Source organism: Ceratotherium simum, chromosome 22 (genome assembly GCF_057802395.1).
Source record: "Ceratotherium simum simum isolate JZ-2026a chromosome 22, ASM5780239v1, whole genome shotgun sequence".
NCBI classification, from domain to species: Eukaryota; Metazoa; Chordata; class Mammalia; order Perissodactyla; family Rhinocerotidae; genus Ceratotherium; species Ceratotherium simum.
Genome location: NC_141921.1, coordinates 4564353 through 4584025, shown reverse-complemented (window position 1 = coordinate 4584025; position 19673 = coordinate 4564353). Strand labels below are relative to the sequence as shown.

At 52.9% G+C, this 19673-nt stretch overlaps 1 protein-coding gene across 1 annotated transcript in view; it reads right to left on the bottom strand.

Annotated features, from left to right (window-relative positions):
- Positions 1–504: 504 nt before the first annotated feature.
- Positions 505–19673, bottom strand: part of DHCR24 (24-dehydrocholesterol reductase) — a 32213-nt gene continuing 13044 nt past the window's right edge. The window contains exons 5-9 of the mRNA XM_004438604.3: positions 18660–18923; positions 13526–13669; positions 3589–3786; positions 3197–3375; positions 505–2202 (exon numbers count right to left, since the gene is read on the bottom strand). Coding sequence (XP_004438661.1) covers positions 2049–2202; positions 3197–3375; positions 3589–3786; positions 13526–13669; positions 18660–18923 — 939 coding nt within the window. The 3' untranslated portion in view covers positions 505–2048. The remainder of the gene's footprint in view (positions 2203–3196; positions 3376–3588; positions 3787–13525; positions 13670–18659; positions 18924–19673) is intronic.

Here is a 19673-nt window from a genome sequence, read left to right as displayed (position 1 = left end):
TCTGGCCACACTCCCAGGGGCTGAGGGATGGAGGCCCCACTGGCAAAATGACAGAGCCTTCTCTGTCGGGTTGCTCTGCTCGGTTAACCATTTCTCTACACAAGTAGGATCATCAGTTTAGCAGTGAGTGGGAAGCACACGGGCCCCCTGTGAGAGCCAACGCCAGAATTCACAGGCTTTGCATGCAAGCTAGAGGAGGTTTCTCTTTTTTTTTTTCTTATGCCCCCTCCAGAAGCCAAATGGGTAAGGGTAGTTCCTTTACCTTCTGAGTGCCATGAGTGCACCCAGCACTCACAGGACCATGCTAAGACACTGCACTGTGCCAAGCCTGGGGTGGGGGGGGGGGGGCGCGGGGGAAGGGTGAGCTTCCATCAGTCAAACTGTGACTGAGGATTCTGGCAACCTGCAGTGACAAGGCTGACGCTTCCCTGCCTTTCTGAAAATGAGATGAGAGCCGGCCTTGGGGTGAAGGAAGGACCTTAAATGACAGACAACTCCCAAGCATCCACTTGGATCATTTATTTTTCCTCTGACACAAATGAGGCTTTTCACAGGATTTTGCAACCACTGTGTCTAAGACAGCCATGCACGTCTACAGCAGAAGGGCCTTGGGGAGGTCTTGTCTGTATGCATGTGATGGATGAGGAAATGCAGCTCGGAGGGACAAATGACTTGCCCACATTTGCACAGCTCGTTGACAACAGAGCAAGGACTGAAACCCAGGTCTCCAGACTCCTGGTGCAATGCTCTCTCTCTCAGAATGTCACTGCCTGACACCACCCACTTAATTCCGGCTTCTCTTACATGACACGATTCTTTCTCAGATTCTGGGTTTTCAGCTGAGGCTGGGCAGTTCTTAAGATGGAGTTGCATAAACAACCAAGCTTTAATAAGTGGGGAAGGATCTGGGGAGGTTCCCTTCCCTCTGAAATGGAAACGGCGCTTACTTTTCTCTGAGCTTAGGATTTGTAAGGCACTAAAATTAACTATAGCTGGGGGCAGGGGAAGAAAGAAAAAAAGAGGGATGAGTGGTTCGAGAAATCAAGTTGATGCTCTTTTCTTTCAGCCCCGCAGTGAGAATCCTCATGAGACCTGACAATGACGGGCTCCATTTTCCTGCTTGGTGTGACCCATACCTTCCCCATCCTGACTAAGCAGGTTCTGGGGACAAGAGGCCTGAAGGGTTGGAGAGCTAAGAATGAGCCCAGGTCCTTTGGATCCAATTCATGGCAGAAACCACTCATGCCCCCTGGGGAGGGACAGGATTCAACCCTGAAATGTCTTCTCTAAGGACACGGTCCTGAGGAGACTTGGGCAATGGCTAGTTGGGCCAGAAGGCTGAGTGTGAAGGAGGAAGGGGCAGGACGTCGCCAAAGATGGCAGAGAGAACTTTGGAATCGGACCTGGCTTTGGCACAGCACGTCTGGGGCCTTCCCGCCCCATGTGCCCGCCCTCCTGAGACCCAGGGATGGAGAGGAACCTTCCTTCCTCCTGTCTGAGAGCCCTTCTTGCCGGCTGACGCAGAGGCAGTGCAACTCCGGGGCATCCCCTTCATCGTTCCAGCCAAACCTGTGCCCAGGTGACCTAACGTGGAGGCTTTCGGCCTCACCTGCTGAATCCAGAGCACCTCAGTCAGGGGTAATGCTGAACGAGAAGCAGTAATAGCAGCTACCACTTATCCAGCATCTCCAGTGCGACAGGCACTGGGCTTGGATGACAACAGCCTGCAGGAAGATATTGTTACCCCCTTTCAACAGATGAAGAGCTGGGCTCAGAGGGGTTGAGTGACTCGCCCAGAGTCACACAGCTAATGAGTGGCTGAACTGAGAAGTGGACTCAGGTTTGTCTGACTCCAAATCCCATGTCCTTTCCACTTCACTAGGCTGCCCCTGCAAGCAGGGAGCAAGCCGGAGGGGTTGTCTGGGTGGGATTTCTGGTGGGGTTTCAAAAGAGTGGATCTGGGAGACAGCCAAGCTTGTGAAGGGAAGATGCCTCCTCGCCCTGGGGCCAGGGTCTGCTGTGCCCGTCTCTCTGGGGCGGGCTCTGGCTCAGTGCCTGGCGGCCTTGCAGATCTTGTCGTATACCTCGGGGAAGGCGTCCTGGCAACCGAGCTGCTTCCGCAGCTTATGGTACAGGGAGCCGTCAAACATCTCCCAGAACTCCTCCCGGTTCATGTAGCAGTCGGCATACAGCATCTGGAACCTGCAGAGCAGAGACGGGCCTGAGGAGGCAGGGAGGGGAAAGGGACACGGGGGAGCCCCAACCGTCCCTAATGCGTAGCACACTTTGCAGCGCAGGAAACACTTTTGGAGGATTTCTGATTTCATCCCCCTAATGACCTGGTGGGGGTGGTTGGTGCAGGAATTCTGACCCCCACTTTGCAGATGGAAAATTGAGGCTCAGGGCGTTAAGCGGCTTAGCAGCAGAGGCAGAGGCAGGAGTAGAACTCGGACTACCGGTGCCCCCCACTGTGCTCGGTGCCCTGCATGGCTGCCTCCCCGACGGGGCTGCCAGCTGCTTTATTCAATAAACTGCACATACTTGATAAGCCTGACATATGTATACAACCTTGAAACCATCCCCTCAGTCCCGATAATGACCATATCCAGCACCCCCAAAACCTTCTCATGCCCCTGTGTTGTCCATTGCCCTCCACCATCCTAGGCGGATCAGCTTTCTGTCACCATGGATTCTGGGATTTTACATAAATGAAATCGTACAGTACTCCTTTTTCCTGGCTTCTTTCCGTCAGCATAATTATTTTGAGACTTGTCCATGGCAGGTACATCAATAGCGAGTCCAGGGCCTTTTCTGAGCAATGCCCTGACCTGGGCCTCGGTGTGGCTGTCACGCTTGTGAATGCCTCCCTCCTCAGTCTTCCAACCTAAAGCAGCAGCCCCTGACCATATCTAAAACCACCCCATCGTCTGTCCTGGGTGGAGCAGCTGGCAGGATGTTGGGGTGTTCACTGGGGGAGGGGACCCAGGAAGAAGGGAGGCAAGAGGTCCTGCAATTCCGCCTCCTCCCCGTCTTTCACCAGCTACTTCCCGAATCAGCGCTGCTGCAGCTACACAGGCCCTGAGCAACCAGCTGGTCTGGCCCTGGAGCGGGCTGCCTTGGCCCTTCCCGCATCTCCCGGGAGCAGTACCCTGGGGCTGGTGGCCTGAGGGACCACGCCACACTCTGGGCCACTCACCCATGCACGCTGCGCACGAACTTCTCCAACTGCCTCATGCAGGACCTGGCTTCAAAGTGCTTCACGCGGGGCATCCCATACGCTCCAATGTCGATGTAGAGCTCTGTCTCGTCTCCCTTGGGGTGCACCAGGCCCGGCTGGCTGGGCAGGATGAAGGGGCACAGCCAGATGGGGTAGACCTGGGTGGACGGGGAGGGGGGTCGGTGCTTTTTCTCCAACGGGTGACAGGCTCATGGGTGGCTCAATCCACTCCTACCCAAAGGGAGGCTGTGCAGCACTCTCCAGGAACCCCTCTCTTGGCTGCTCACAGCTTCACCCCCAACCCCCAAGCCATGGCTGAGAGCACCCCAACTCCACCACACTAGGACATGGTCTGGGCCCGGCCGGCTCACATGGACGTCGTTGTGGAAGGTGTGCAGGGCCTGCTGCAGGCACTTCATGGGCACCAGCATGTCCTGCACCACGTGGTGCTGTTCGTACAGCTTGCGCAGGGTCTCGCCCTGGGTCAGCTTCAGGAGGGAGATCTTGGGAGGCACCATCCAACCGAAGAGGTAGCGGAAGATGGGGTTGTTGCCGAAGGGAATGATGTCCTGAAAGACAAAGGGGAGGGATAGAGAGAAGGAAGCAACAAGGGCTGGTGTCTCCATGCGCCAGGGGCCAGGTCCTCGTCCAGTGCTGGACGTAAGGACGACAGGGAACACTCCTCCTATCTGGGGCGGGTGGTACCCAGGACTTTACCCAGTCGGATCTGGGTTTGATTCTCAGCTCTGGCGATTTTACCAGCTGTGATGACCTTGGGCTAGTTACTTGACTTCTCTGAGCTCAGCTTTCTTATCTGTAAAATGGGACGTGTGAGAATAATGAGATACCAAATGGAAGGCACTCAGTCCAGTGCCGGAAGCAAAATAATAAAATCACTACAACTGCTGTTCTAGTTGTTGAGGTCAGTGCTGGCACAGAGCAGGCATTCCACAAACGTGAGAGAAGTAAATGCTATTGAATGAGAAGAGGGATACTCAGAGAGCTTAAGCAATTTCCATAAGGTCACACAGCCAGGGACGGCTCTCACTGGTTTACATCTCCTGAGGGGCCTCCCCTGTCCCCCCTATTGAAAATGTCACTGCTCCCCATCCCTCCAGGCACAACAGCAAAGTCTTGCTCACCTTCCTAGGCCAAGCTTGGCAGCTCCCTCCACCCCTAGGCAGGACTAGGACCCCTCTCTTCTTCCTTTTCCCGTGGCCCTCACAGTGCCACCCCGCCTGCCTCGCCCAGCTCGGCCTGCCTGGAGACCCTCCTGAGCGGAGGCTGTTCTTCCTCTTCCCTGCCTCACACTGCCAGCGGGGAGGAGCCGCCTCACCCAGCACTGCTGCGCTCCGCCGACACCCTGCGCCCCCAACCCGCTCCTCTGTGGCTCCCACCAGCTGGCAGTCCTGCCCACCCCCAAAGTGAAGACTTTGCCTCCCTGCTCTGGATCTTCCTCCCTGCTCCCAATCTGCCGTCTTCCAGTTACCAGTGTCCACCTGATACTCCATCCTCACAGCTCCCGGGCCCTTGAAGCCAAGGACAGTCCTTCATGCATGAGACAATTACGAGGCGCCTAAGAGGTCAGGCCCCAGGTCCTATGCTGGGTGCGGGGGATACCAGGATAACTTGACACATGGTCCCTGTCCTCAGATGTGGAAGGGACAGGCCACAGGACTCCAGTGCGGGAAGAGCTGCGAAAAACAGATGCAGAGGCAGCTCATAAAAGGGTCCCCATCAGACTAGGGGTCGGGGCAGCTTCCCAAAGCAGCCACCAAGCTAAGCTTTGGAGGCCGAGGGACTCTTCCCCAACTCCCCCGGGATCACCTCTCTGATTGCCAGCGCACTCCCAGGAGGGAGGAAGCTGTCTGCTCTCTGCTGTTAGATCCTGGCGCCTACACAAACACCTGGCACACAACAGGACTGCAGTACACGGTGTGGCTTTTATTGATCCCTTGGCTGTTTTTGGAAAAGCCACACATGCCCACAGCAGAAATCCCAACGGTCCAAAGGGTAAGCCTCCTTTCACGTCCCCAACCCCGCTTCCCTCCTAGCCCTGACCCCACTTCATTCCTCCCCCAATCCGACCTCTTTCCCCTCTCCAAAGGCAACTACTGTTAGGAATTACCTGTGTCCCTTCCAGAGGCATTTGATGCACAGACAAGCAGATGGGCTTAAAAAAAACAACTCAGGGCCGGCCCCGTGGCTTAGCGGTTAAGTGCGCGCGCTCCGCTACTGGCGGCCCGGGTTCGGACCCCGGGCGCGCACCGATGCACTGCTTGTCCAGCCATGCTGAGGCCGCGTCCCACATGCAGCAACTAGAGGGATGTGCAACAATGACATACAACTATCTACTGGGGCTTTGGGGAAAAAAAAGAGGATTGGCAATAGTTGTTAGCTCAGGGCCGGTCTTCCTCAGCAAAAAGAGGAGGATGAGCACGGATGTTAGCTCAGGGCTGATCTTCCTTACAAAAAAAAAAAACAAAACACAAATAGTGGCATCACTGTATCCTGTGCGTCAGCACACAGAGCACGACCACATTCTTTGTCGTGGATGCCTGACCCTGTACCGCAGGGACCCACAAACTATGGCTCCCGGACAAATGTGGCCCACCCCCTGGTTTTGTAAATAAAGTTTTATTGGAACACATCCATGCCCACTCATTTACATATTGTCTGTGGCTGATTTCAGGCTATAAGGGCACAGTCGCGCCGAGAGAGACCTCATGGTCCACAACACCTAAACTACTATCTGGCCCTTTACAGAGAATGTTTGCTGACCTCCACTCTACTGTATGGCTGTGCCCTAATTTATTTAATGGGTTCTGTACTGATCGGCATTTAGATTATTTCCAGACTATTCTAACGAATGTGCTTTGCACATGTGTCTTTGCCCATTTATACGTACATTTATCTGTAAGATAGATTCCTAGAAGTGGAAAATTTTGTTTCAGTGTGTGCAATTTTAATGGATCCTATTTCAGGAGATTGTGCCATTTATACTCTGCCAAACCAGACAGGAGAAAGCTGTTGCCCACACCCTCGCCAGCCCAGTGTTATCAGACGGCATCTCTGTCACGCTGACAGGCGAGAGGAGCCTCCTGAGACTCCTGTCGCTTTGTTTTGCCCGTCCTTCTTGAGTTCTGAGTCTGCATCACCTTTCTGATGTCTAAAAGCCATTTGCCTGTTTTCCCCTAAAAATAGCCCATTGTTAACCAAAAGTATCAGCTGGAACCACACTTTTTCTAAAGTCTCAACCTCAGAAAGTTTAAGTTTTAAACACGGTGCCCCACCTTCTCCTTTCCCACCTCTGTCTACCCCACCCTTCAGGCTTCTGCCTCTGAGTGACTGCAGGTCCAGGTCCCCGGCTTCCCTCCTGGTCCTCTCTCGCCAGCACACTAGGGTCAGCCCCCCGCTCTCCAGCTGCCCTTGGCCGTGACCTGTGTCCAGCCTGCTCCTGGCCTCCTCTGCTCCGCTGGGCTGCAGGGCCCACTACAGGTCCAAGGGGCAGGCCTGAGCCAGGACCCCAAGCCCCAGAGGGAGGCCGTGTGGCAACGGCGTTCTAAGAACATGAACAACCACGGACCTCTGTATCCTTTCTTACTGGTGTTACTCCCGTGTTAGCCACTTACGCTGGCTGGAAGCGAGGACACGAAAGAGAAAGGAGAGACAGGGCTGCCCAGGCCCTTTCCATTCCCGTCCTTCCTTCCTCAGCAGCAAGCCAAGGCAGAGGGCTGGTAGAATGTGAATGTTATTAAGGGAAATAAATTGTGCAGCATTTCCACTCTTCCATTAAGAATGAAATGCAGGGGCCAGCCCCGTGGCTTAGCGGTTGAGTGCGCGTGCTCCACTACTGGCGGCCCGGGTTCGGATCCCGGGTGCGCACCGATGCATCGCTTCTCCGGCCATGCTGAGGCCGCGTCCCACATGCAGCAACTAGAAGGCTGTGCAACTATGACATACAACTATCTACTGGGGCTTTGGGGGGAAAAAAAAGGAGGAGGATTGGCAATAGATGTTAGCTCAGAGCTGGTCTTCCTCACAAAAATAAAAAATAAAAAAACTAAATAAATAAAATAAAGAACGAAATGCATATACATGAAGAGTTAAACACATATTGTATTTAAAAGATGAACAGTAAAATTCATGCTAATAATTTAAATTTTTAATTTTTCTTTACTTAGAACAACATTAAATAGCAAATATTTATGATGAGAGAAACCACAGAAGGAAAAAGTTTATAATTTAGTATCTTTGATGGCACTTTTTCCCTGCTTTTTGCACCGGGCCCTGCAATTGTGTAGCTGGCCCTGACCCCAAGTATCGCTGACTGACCAAGCTGGGTAAGAGGAAGGGAATGGACTAGCCTGGACTGGCCCAGGGGGGACAGGAATGGACTGATCACCCAGAATGTGGCTTCTTAAGGGGTTCAGCACCCAGGCCAGGCCAGGCCATATTTGGTTCATTAAGGGGCCCAGGGAGGAACCTGGTGGGGGGGTGCTGCCAGTGGAAGGAGAAGGAGGGAGAAACCCCAGGAGAGGGAGAAAAAGGCAAGTACTTGAAATTGTTTATTACTCCTTCTTTCTAGAAAGGTCTTGGCTTCCGCAATTCTACTGTAGTGGATGATATGGTGGCCGCCCAGAGGCCTCCTCCAGGGAGGCACCCATCCCCCCAGCTGTGGCAGTGCTGGCTGCTGAGCTCAAGGCTAAGCCCCTCTCCAGGGAACCGTCCTTGGCTGAAGGGAGCTGCCTCCTCCAAGGTTATGCCACTTCTCCAAGGGTGCTTCTCCATGGGTTAAGTCCATGCTGGTGGATGGGGTGGGGGTGTGGAATAACATCCTAGTCCCCAGGCCTCAAGGTGGGACAACTCTGAGGGCCATCCAGCCCCAGAGCTCCCCGTGGGTGGGCTGAGGCCTTTGCAGTGATTCCTCAAAGCTCAACTTCTCCCTCCGCCCGGCCCTGCTTCCCTTTTCCCTCAGAGCTGAAGATCCCAAGAGTTCTCCCTAATAAACTTCTTGTGTGCAAGTCTCAGTGGTAGAACACCCATCCTTCCCGATTCTTCCTTTAGCTTCAGGAAGTACAGGCCAGTGCTCAACAGCACAAAAATATAAGACAAACCTCACTTTGAATCCTAGCTCTGTGGTTTTAAAACCTGTCCAGAAACTCTTCACTACTTCTTTCTCCAAGAGGTGGAGCTTAATTCCCCTCCCTTGAGGGGAATGTTCTAATAGAGTCTGGCGGGAGTGGCAGGGTGTGACGAGACCGGGTCACGAAAGGCACTGAGGACTCTCCTTGGTCTCTCTCGTGGACGGCTCGCTCTGGGGGAAGCCAGCTGCCCTGTGGTGAGGACACTCGAGCAGCCCAGGTCACGAGGAACGGAGGCCTCTTGTCAACAGCCCTGCGAGGGAGCCCTGGGGGAAGCAGATCCTCCAGCCCCAGTCAAGCCTCCGGATGACCAGCCCCAGCCAACACCGTGACTGCAACCCTGAGCCAGAACGCCCAGATCAGTCACTCCCCAGTCCTGATTCTCAGAAACCATGAGGAGATAGATGTCAGTGTTCCAATCCCCTAGGTTTTGGGTTAAGTCATTGTGCTGCAGTAGAGAACTCATACACTCTCTTGCTGAGTTGTGTCACTCTGGATAACCTAACCCTCAGGCTCCTCATCTGTACAACGGAAGTAACACTAGGACCCACCCTCACAGCGTTGTCAGGAAGATGGAGATAATGCGTGTCAGGTGCTTGGCATAAGAGCCAACACACGAGGAGAGAGCACTTAACTACTACCGTTACCTTTCTGATGCTCTCTCGGCGCCCTGTCCTGGCTCCTCCTTCTTTTCTTGTCTCTTAAATATTCCTGCTCTTGACAAAACCACACCTCCCACAGCCTTTAACACTGCTCTTGGCAGGGACAGAGAAGGACCCATGGTGTCTTCTGCCTTTGGCAAAACTTTCCACCAACTGCTCTGGCCTTGACACTGCCCAGTGTAGGACTAATGGGGCTGGGGGACCCCCGAGCCCCCAGGCCTGGGTAAACCCTCCACTCCCCACCGCCCACCACATCCTGGTGAGAGACCTAGCCCACGATTAGAACTGACCCATCACCTCCTCCTCAGAGACCTCCAGGTGTAATTCCTTCCCACCTGACATCCCGGGCGATCTCAGTCACCATGGACTTCCAGGTGCCTCATTACTGGCACCCTTAACCTGTCACAGCAATGCCACCTCTCTTAATCTGACCCCATCTGCCACTGTCCCCTGATCTCCCAAACCCCTGCCCTATGCGCTCATGGTCTGACATCAGCAAACCCCCCCATCCTCTGTCTCTTCTCTCAACGCTCTTTTCCTCTCCATGTTCTTCACTGGAACCTGGCTGGTCCTGCAGCCCTCTGAAGGGGTATCATTCTCTCTCCCACGACCCTCTAGGGTAGACGGAGGTGAGGTGGGCTCCCCTGCCCCTCATTACTGCTTCCAGATCCCTGTTCCTCCCCTTCTCTAAAACTCTCAGCAACTTTGAAGCACTCACCCAGGAGCTCCACCCCATCATTCCCCTCAAGCTCGGATGGCTGTCACCTTCTTCAACACAGATCTTTGGTGATTTTAACATCCACAGCGATGTTCTGTCTCACGCCCTGGCCTCCTCCCCTTGTACCTTCCACCTCAGCCACTGACTCTAGAGCAGGGGACAGCAAACTACAGTCTGTGGGGATCCAGTCTACCGGCCAAATCTGGCCCCCGCCTGTTTCTGTAGACAGTTTTACTGGAGCACAGCCACGCCTACTGTTTTACGTACTGCCCATGGCTGCTGTTGCGCTAGAACAGCAGAGTTGAGTAGCTGTGACAGGACGCATGACCTGCAGGGCCTAAAATATTTGCTAGTTGGCCCTTGAAGAAAGTTTGCTGACCCCTAGACTCTGTCATGTTGTCTATATTCATCGTCGCCATCATCTCCATTCCAAGCATTCGCCCTCTGACCATCACCAACTCTCTTTCCAGCTCGCGCCCGCTAGTGCCCTGACTTCAATTCTTCCCCAACCGGGGCCCCCGAGCCACCCTAACACCCTCATCAGCCCTGTGAGCCCTCACATCCTCACTCTCCTCCTTGGCTGGCTCAGATTTCATCACGATCACACACCGGCATCTCCAACCCTGCCCACTCTGCTCACTTGTCATCCTCACCTGCAAAACCTCGACCGTGGTTAAATGGACATCTCGCCATGTGCCGAACGCGTGAAAACCCATAAGCACCAGGGCCTGTCTCACTGTAAGTTCATGATCACGAATCTTCGGTGGGCCCAGTGCTGCCTACGTAGTGGCAGTCCTACGACACTTCCCCAGTGAATTCATTTCCCACCCTCCAAGCGACAATTTCATATCTCCTCTCTCCTCGAAACTTCAACAACCCCTTGCCTCCTCATCTTGGCTGAAATCCTTGCTTCCTATTTCATTGAGAAAACTGAAGCGATTGGAAGAGAACTCTCACACCCTCCCACCACCAAATGGTCCTCCTATTTGTACCAACTGTACCCATTCACACTTCCTCCCCATCCAGTGGGTGAACTTTCCACGCTCCCACCAAAGGGCAAGCTCTCCACCTGAGCACAGGATCATCCCCACTCCTCAAGACTGACCTAGACATACGCCCTCTCTCCTGCACTGTCATTTCCCCTCTCCACTGGTCCATTCCCAGTAGCACATCAACTGCTGTGATCTGTCCCCTCTTAAAACGATCACACAAAGTATCTTCTCGACCCTACCTCTCTCTCCAGCTACCACCCTATTTCTCTGCTGCCCTCCAGATGAAGCCCTCTCAGATTTCCTTTTCCACTGTCTCCACTTCCTTGTCTCCATTCTCTCTTCAACTCACTGGTCAGGCTTTCACCTCACTGCTCAAGGTCATCAGTGACCGTTCCCGGCTAAGACCAGAGGTTGATTCTTTGTCTTCATCTCACTCAGGGGCATTTGACACAATTGTTCACCCTCCTTCTTGACACACATCTTCCCTTGGCTTCTGGGAAGCCAGTTCTCCTGGGTTCTCTCCTCCCCTCTGACCAAGGGCAGCTTCGCCTTCCTTGGCTGGTTCCTCCTCCCCTAACCTGCAGGGGGCCCCAGGGCTTGGCTCTGGGACTTCTCCATCCTTCCTCACTCATCTGTTCCCCGGCTGTAAACAACAGTTCTCTGCCGATGGTACCACACCGATATGTGTAATCTCCACCTCTGTCCTGAAGTCCTGGCACATGCAGCCAGCTGCCCACTCGACGTCCCACCTGCATGTCTGAAGGCACCGCAAACTGACGTGTCCCAGACCGAACCTCTGATTTCCCTTCCCAAACTGACGTGTCCCAGACCGAACCTCTGATTTCCCTTCCCAAACTGACGTGTCCCAGACCGAACCTCTGATTTCCCTTCCCAGACCCCTTCCCCATGTTGCCCACGGCAGTCAATGGCACCTCTGGTGACCTAGCTGCTTGGGCCCCTAACCTTGGAATCACACCCACGGCCAATATGTCCAGAAATCCTGGGGGTTGGTTCAAACTTCACAGTATTGCCCAGATCTGATGCTTTCCTCCTCCATTGCTACCACTCTGCACAACAGAAACCTTCTTTCTTCTACTGTTGCCCACCTCCAACCCCATCTGCTCGCCATCTAGCTGTCAAAGTTAATCTTTTAAAACAAAAATCAGGTCGTGTCACTTTTCTGCGCAAAGCCCTTCGCCGGTTTCCAATCACACTTAGAGTAAAATATAAAGTCCTCCCTTGACCTACAAGGACCCACAGGGTCCAGGCTCTCTGGCTGCTGTGTGACCTCATTCCCCACCATGGGTCGAGCTCAGGAGCCTTCATGCTGTTTTTCAAAAACATGGAACTCCGCTGTGACAACTGGATAACTATATGCAAGAGAATGGAGTTGGACCCCACCTCACACCAGAAACAAAACAATGCAAAATGGATCAATAACCTAAATATAAGAGCTAAAACCATAAAGTTCTTAAAAGAAAACATAGGGCTAAATCTTCATGACCTTGGATTTGGCAATGGATTCTTAGATACGACACTAAAACCATGAGCAAAAGAAAAAACAGATAAACTGGACTTCATCAAAACTAAAACCTTTTGTGCACCAAAAGACATTATCAAAAAGGTGAAAAGACAACCTACAGAATGGGAGAAAATATTTGTAAATCATGTATCCGATAAGGGTCTAATACCCAGAATATATAAACTCTTACAACTCAACGTTGAGGATGCAGAGAAACTAGGTCCCTCATACACTGCTGTTGGGAGAATAAACTAGCTCGGCCACTGTGGAAGACAGTTTGGCAGTTTCTCAATAAGTTAGACGTAGAGTTATCATACGACCCAGCAATTCCACTCCTAGGCATATACCCCAAAGAACTGAAGACTGAACTCAAATAAATACTTTATAAGGCCACCTATTGTATGATTCCATTTATATGAAATATCTAGAGCAGGTAAATCTAGAGACAGAACACACATTGAGGGTTGCCAGAGGCTGGGGAAGGGGGGATGGGGAGCAACTGCTTAATGGGTACAGGGTCTCCTTTTGTGGTGATGAAAATGTTTTGGAATAGAGGTGGTAGTTGCACAATATCATGAATGTACTAAATGCTACTGAATTGTATACATTAAAATGGTTAATTTTATGTTATACGATTTCACTGCAACCCCCCCCCAAAAAAAAGAAAAAAAAAACAACCCACGCAGCCCATTTGAGGACTTGTGCTCTGGCCTTCGTCTGCCTGGAGCACTCTCCCATAGAGTTCTTATGGCTTGTCCTCCCTACGTTCAGGCCCCTACTCATAAGTCACCTCCTGAGAGGCCTTCCCTGACGCCCCTGTTGAAAATGTCATTGCTCCCCATCCCTCCACACACAACAGCACATTCCTGCTCACTCGTGAAGGCCAAGCTTGACGGCTACCTCCACCCCTTGGCAGGACTGGCCACCTCTCATCTTGTTCTCATGGCCCTCCCAGTGCTGGAGCCAGTCTGTTGGGCTAGGCTACAGTTCCCTGAGGACGGAACAGGTCTGTATTCCCCGAAGCCACTGGCACAGCACCCCCTCCCAGGCACGGAGCAGGAGCTCGGTGAGAGCCTGCTGCTGTAAGTGAAGGTGGGCTGTTTCCTCAGGAGGAAATGACTGTATGGCTGTGCAAGAGGGTGTTCCAGTTCCCTAGGACGCAGCCACTCTTGTCCCCTCAGGGAGGGACTGTGGCTACAATGTTCACCATCCTGGTTCCCTGCCCGGCTGGCCTGCAGGAGCCAGGACTCCGGGGAAATCTGAGCCTCACCTGGAGTTCCCAGAAGATGCTGCGCGTGTGGCGGTGGTAGTACTGCCTCAGGGGAATGTATTCCAGGCCCTCTCGGTTTGTCTTCAGGTAGTTCTCCACGTGCTTGAAGAACCACGGCTTGTAGTAACTGCCAATGTTATTCAGCTGAAATGACAGAGGGCATTGTGTCAGCCCACAGACAAGCCCAAGTGCCACCAGGGTGTAACAGTGATACTGGCTTACAGCACTCCTGGCCTTTCCAAAGCTCTCTCATGTCTATTGTCACCTCTGGGACTCCTGAGGGCCTGATAAGGTTAAGCCCAGTGGGGATTCTCTAGCAGAGAGAGCAGGAGCTCAAAGAGGTTAAGTGGTGTGCCAGGGCCAACAGCTAGTTCCTGCCCGTCTAGAGAGCCTGGCGACCGCCCCCAGCCTGCTGCTCCTTGTCAACGAGAGGACTGACGTGCAAATGCTGAACGGCGTCTCCACGATGCAGTGCTCCACGCGGGTGAACTCCTCCCCACTGCCTCCCACTCGGCTGGTGTGGGCACAAACACTGAGTGGGGGTCCCCCCCTGCTCACTGGGTCCTGTGGCTGACAGCACTAACTGATCACAGCACTTCGTCTGCTGCCCTGCACCAGGCTCCACAATCCTCTGGGCCAGCGCTCCCCCCGGCAGCCATCATCAATGCAAGCAGCTCACAGAGTAAACCAATGGGCTTCCCCGGCACTGGGCCCTGTGGCCTCCAAGGCCTCAGTCTTATGTTTACTGGTGTCTTCTTCAGTCCTAAAGGGTTCGGGACGTCACCTGCTGTGTGCCCCAGGCTGACTTAGCTTCTCTGGGCCTCAGCTTCCTCATCCATGAAATGAATTCTGGGCAGATGCTTTTGGAGAAAGGCAGGGTGGCAGCCCAGAAAGATCACATGCTCCAGGGTTTGGTGGCTAGGGCCAGACCCCAGCCCACTCACCCCCTAGATGTGTGACCTTGGGCAGGTCACTCTGAGCTTGTTTCTTCACAAGTAAAATGGCAATAAAAAGTAATACTTCGTGGGAGTTTTCTGTGCCTATCAGAAATTACATACTCACACACAGCAGACGCTCAGGCCCCATCAGACCAGCTTCCCTGGGGGTGGGAGAGGCGCCTGAGTTTTACGGGGCAGGTGAGATCACACCTGGGGGCTCGGCAAAGGGAGAGGAGGAGACAGAGAATGGGGCCATGCAGGAGAGGTAGAATGTTCCCCGGGGGGCCACAGGGGAGGCACAATCAGGAGCAGAGGCAGGAAGTGAGCCAGCCCAGGGTAGCTGGTGGAGGAGACTAATCACCTGATGGGCTCCTTCCTTGTCCCCCAACGACCTTGCACAGCACGGCTGGGCTTGTGCCACTGCTGAGGAGACTCAGAATCAGCAAGGTCGAACAGACTGCCCAAGGCCACAAGGCTGACAAGAGGCAAGGCAAGGACTCAAGCCCGTCCCATGTTGCACAACAAGGCCAGGCCATCAGAGAGCCCTGAATGGCGGGCTTTGGAATGTGAGCATTATCAAAAAAAATCTATTAACTTTTTTCCCAATTGCAAAGCAACGTACACTCATTGTGAAAACTTTAAACACTGCAGAAATATGTAACTCGGCAAGAGGGAAAGTCCTGTGGCCTCACCCTCCAGGGTAATTACTAAAACCGATGTGTGTTCATTAGGCTTTATTTTTGGTGTACACAGACACACACACACACACACACACACACACGCAGATTTATAAAAATGGGACCATCCTGCACATACTGTTTGCCAATTTGCTTTTTCCACTTTTAACACACTAGGCTGATCCTGGGCACCTTACTTAGCCTCCCTGAGCCTCATTTTCTGTACAGGCAAAATGGAGACATTACGACCCCTTGGAGAGGTTGGGAAGACTAAAAGAGATGCAGAAAGTGCCAAGCATGGTGCATGCCCAGAGTGGGGCAGAGCAATCTGTTCCAGGCCCTCTCACTGGTCTTCCATCCGCCCCACCCCCCATCGCCAACCCCCTCCACCCTGGAGCCAGGCAGCCCTGTGCCCTCCACCTCTGGCAGCCAACGCTCGCAGCCTATCTGGACATCACCTCTTGTGCAGGCGCACTCTCCTCGTAGGCCACTGTGCAGGGAGGAAACCTGGGGCCACCATGTGCCAGGAAACTGGGCTAAAGAGCCTGTTTGTCCAAGTCAGTTTTAGTGTGGGGCAGGACGAAAACACCATACGCTGGCTCTGCCTGCTAATGCAAACGAGAACAAAACCCACCAGGGACAGAGCAACTGACCTAACCCCGGGTGGGGCCTGGCCACACACCTGGCAGTGGCCCCAACTGCAAAACAAAATCGAGCCTCGGGGGCACCTGGAACCATTAGCGCCAGAGAAGCCCAGAACGACAAAGAAACAGATGGGTGTGCCTCTCCCAGGGCACACTGCTGGGGCAGCCAGGAGGCCGCATGGTTCCCGTTCCAGCCTGAGCACTTAGATAGCAGGCCACTTTCTGTATCTCGGCCTCCCCTGCCAAATGGGGGAGGGCTGCCTCTTCCCCTGGTCACAGTGAGCCTTCCACCGGACAGTGCCTGCAGAGGGCCCATCACAGTGCCTGGAACACAGGGACAAATTCCTGAGCAGCCTGCCAAACAGGAATGTTTGGAAGAAATGCTCCTCAAATGAAATGCCCACAAATCTAATGGCATCTACCACTCTCCTCCCCCAACGCTGTTCCTGTTGGGCATCAAGGTCTTCCTCATCGGGACACTCTGCAAAAGTCTGTGGTCTGGCGGCCTGGCCCCTCTGCCACTGACACCAGGTGAGCCTCTGGCTAAGACCTCGGTCCTCTCCTTGGGAAATAAAGATCAGGTTGTTCAAACATTTTAAAAACTATACAGGGCCAGCCCTGTGGCTTAGCGGTTAAGTGCGTGCGCTCCGCTGCTGGCAGCCTGGGTTCAGATCCCGGGCGCGCACTGACACACCGCTTCTCCGGCCATGCTGAGGCCGCGTCCCACATACAGCAACTAGAAGGATGTGCAGCTATGACATACAACTATCTACTGGGGCTTCGGGGAAAAAGAAATAAATAAATAAAATTATTAAAAAAAAAAACTATACAAACCCCTCTGCACAATTGTAACCTTTGGTGGCATCCAACACATCAAAGAGATGAGAGAAGAGCCACTTTCGGTGCAGTGGGGGTGGTGATTCCCCTTGGTCCCTTCCCTCAGCTCATCACCACTGGCAGCCTCTAAGGGAACAACCTCGACAAGTTGGAAAACCTCTGCACTGGACGCCCTTGCAGGGTGACGAGGTGCTAGGTGCCACACACTGACGGGGCTTCAGCCCGGGGCAGGCAGAGCCAGGGCCTGGGGGCGCTAGAGCACGCTGGCTCCACGTCCGCTGTTCCCACTCCTGCTCCAGGGTCCCCTCCTCTGGCACTCACCAGTGTCACACAAGGAATGGTGCTCAATGAATGTTTGCAGATGATGCTAAACTCTAGAAGCTGACATGGAGGGAAATGAACACTGAACCAGGAGTCAAAGAGCCGAATTTAAATCTGCCCCACGCTAGCTGTGTGTCCTTAGAGGAATCTCTTTCCCCCTCTGGGCCTCATTTCCTTATTTGAAGAGGGGATTGTCCCAGATGATTTTCGAGTCCTTCCCAAATTTTAAAACGTTTTCAGTATACAGATGAAGAGCCTTAAGAGGTCCTATCCTTGGATGTACTAATTCTACTTTAAGATATTCAAATTACAAACAAAAGATGTTCGTTGCTACATTAATTAAAATAGTGAAAAACTGGAAGCAACTTAAATTTCCAACTACAGGGCAGTGGTTCAGTAAATGATAGGGCGTTTGCTCAGTGTGGTGTCCTGCAGACAGTAAACATGACAGTTTCGAAGGCAATGTAACAACACAGGGGTGTGCTAATCGCACTAAACTAGAAACACGAATTTTCATGGCCATCACAGCTAAAGACAAACTGAAGAGCTGTGCAAAGAGACATTCAACCTCAAAAACGCCCCAGGAACTGCAAAATAAAACGGGATCCTATTTTTAATCCTATCAGATGGGCAAAGATGAAAGGGTGATATGGTCTGGTGTTGGCAAGCACGTGGGGAGAGGCCGCTCACCTGCGGCTGCTGGAGGTGGACAGAAGCAAAACTTTCCTGGAGGGCCGCGTGGTCGTGGCTCTCAATATTTAATGTGCTCAAACCTTTGGGTCGGAAATTCCATTTTTTGGACACAATCCTATAGAAATGCTTGTATAAGAGGCCAAGGATGGATGTAAGAGAATCTTCAATGCAATCTTATTTGTAAAGGCAAAACATTTTAAGCAATAAAAATGCTCATCAGTAAGCAATGTGTTAGGTCAACTATCTACATGCAACAATGGGATTTGATGGAACACAACGAGGGTGTGTATACACACACACACACACATGCCCCCACACATGCACATGTGGGCCTGGAAGAACGTACAATGTTACAAAGCGGTTACCCCGGGAGTATGCCTGGGTGAAGAGATGGCACATTAACTTTTTCTTTATATATTTTGACTTTGTTATACTACTTCTGTAAATCAAAACCTAAAAAAAAAAAATCTATGCACCAAAAAGAGAGGAAATAAATATACCAAACACATCAGCAAGAGCTGGCTTTGTGTCATGTTTATAGGTAAAGTCTTTTCTTTCCTCGTGTTTACACTTTCTAAGTCTCTCATAATAAGCACAAATCCTTTCTCAGTGGAGAAAAAACTGCTATTAAAAACTACGTAGTGTAAGTTGAAGGAGTGTCAATCTGGATTCCGAGGCATCAGATCAGTCACTAAAACCCTGTCATCTGTGGAAGCTCACATGACCTCCTGAAACCTCGGTCCCTTCATCTGTAAACTGGGGTTGGTGTGAGGACCAAAGGCTACGCCACCCAGAGATGCGCACGAGCCTGGCAGGGTGGCAGGGAGAGAGTAAAGGGGGGCTTCTGTCGCTGCCTGAGACAGTTCTGACCACAGACCCTGCTATCCGAACCCCAGGTGGGCTGACCCAGGCTGCAGCCTCGACGAGGGTGGCTGCCAAGGTCAGGGTGGGGAACGGGCTCACTCCCAGCCCTGCCTTCCTCCTCCCCAGGCCTCGGTCCACGGCAGCCGACGCCCTGGCCTACCTTGCTGGGCTCTGCCTCGTCCGTCATGACCCCCGTCATGATGACGGCCTCTTCCAGGGAGTAGAGCAGACCTTCCACGAAGTGGTTCTCCGGCTGCTGGGACTCCTGGGCGAACTTGTCGCAGATAGCCTCCAGGCCCCGCACTGGCTCAAACCGCAGCTTGACGTACTTCTTGGCGGGCACGATGCGGATCTCGGCAGTCACCAGGAAGCCCAGGGTCCCACAGGACCAGGGCACGGCGTAGAACAGGTCGGAGTTTTCTGACTGTAAGGCAGAGTCGACACGTGCTGAGAGCTTGAACCCCGGACCCTGCATTGCAGGACGTAGTCAACAGGGGCACAAAGAACCCGGGGCCTGAGCTCAAGTCTGTCTGATAGTTCTGTCACTATCTTGTGTAAACCTGAACAGGAACTTCACAAGCTGCACTTTCTGGGCCTCAGTTTCCCTCTGCAGCTTCAGCATCACATGGGACCTTATAGTGCCTCTGTATCAGTGGTACTCTCAGAGAATGCATCCCTTTCCTCCACCTGGGCACAGCCCCCAGACCACAGGCTGCCCAGGAAGAGGCCACGACCAGCACTGCCCAAAGACCCCAAATGGGGGACGAAGGGCTAGGGGGCTCAGGTTAGGCTGAAAAAGGAGCTGAACCCTCACTGAGGCTCAGGGTCGCCAGGGTACATTAAAATGGCTATTACTAAAATTTACAAGGCCTTTCCCAGTCCATTAGCTGTGCATAGCCCAGGGAGAGCATTAACATTCCTGCAGGAACAGGTAAGGGCAGGGAGGCTCCAGGAGGTGACACGGCTCACCCAAGGCTTCCCAAGAGTCAGTGCTCAGGCAAGGTCTCCTAATTCCCAATCTACTGTTCCTCCTGCCACACCCCATCTCGTTCCCCAAGCCGCTTCTAACTTCACCATTTTCTTGTTTTGGCATTTGTCCCAGAGACAGACAACTGACTTTTCATCTGGCCATTCTAACTCCGATTCTTTGATTCTAATAAAGCTCCTTTTGAAA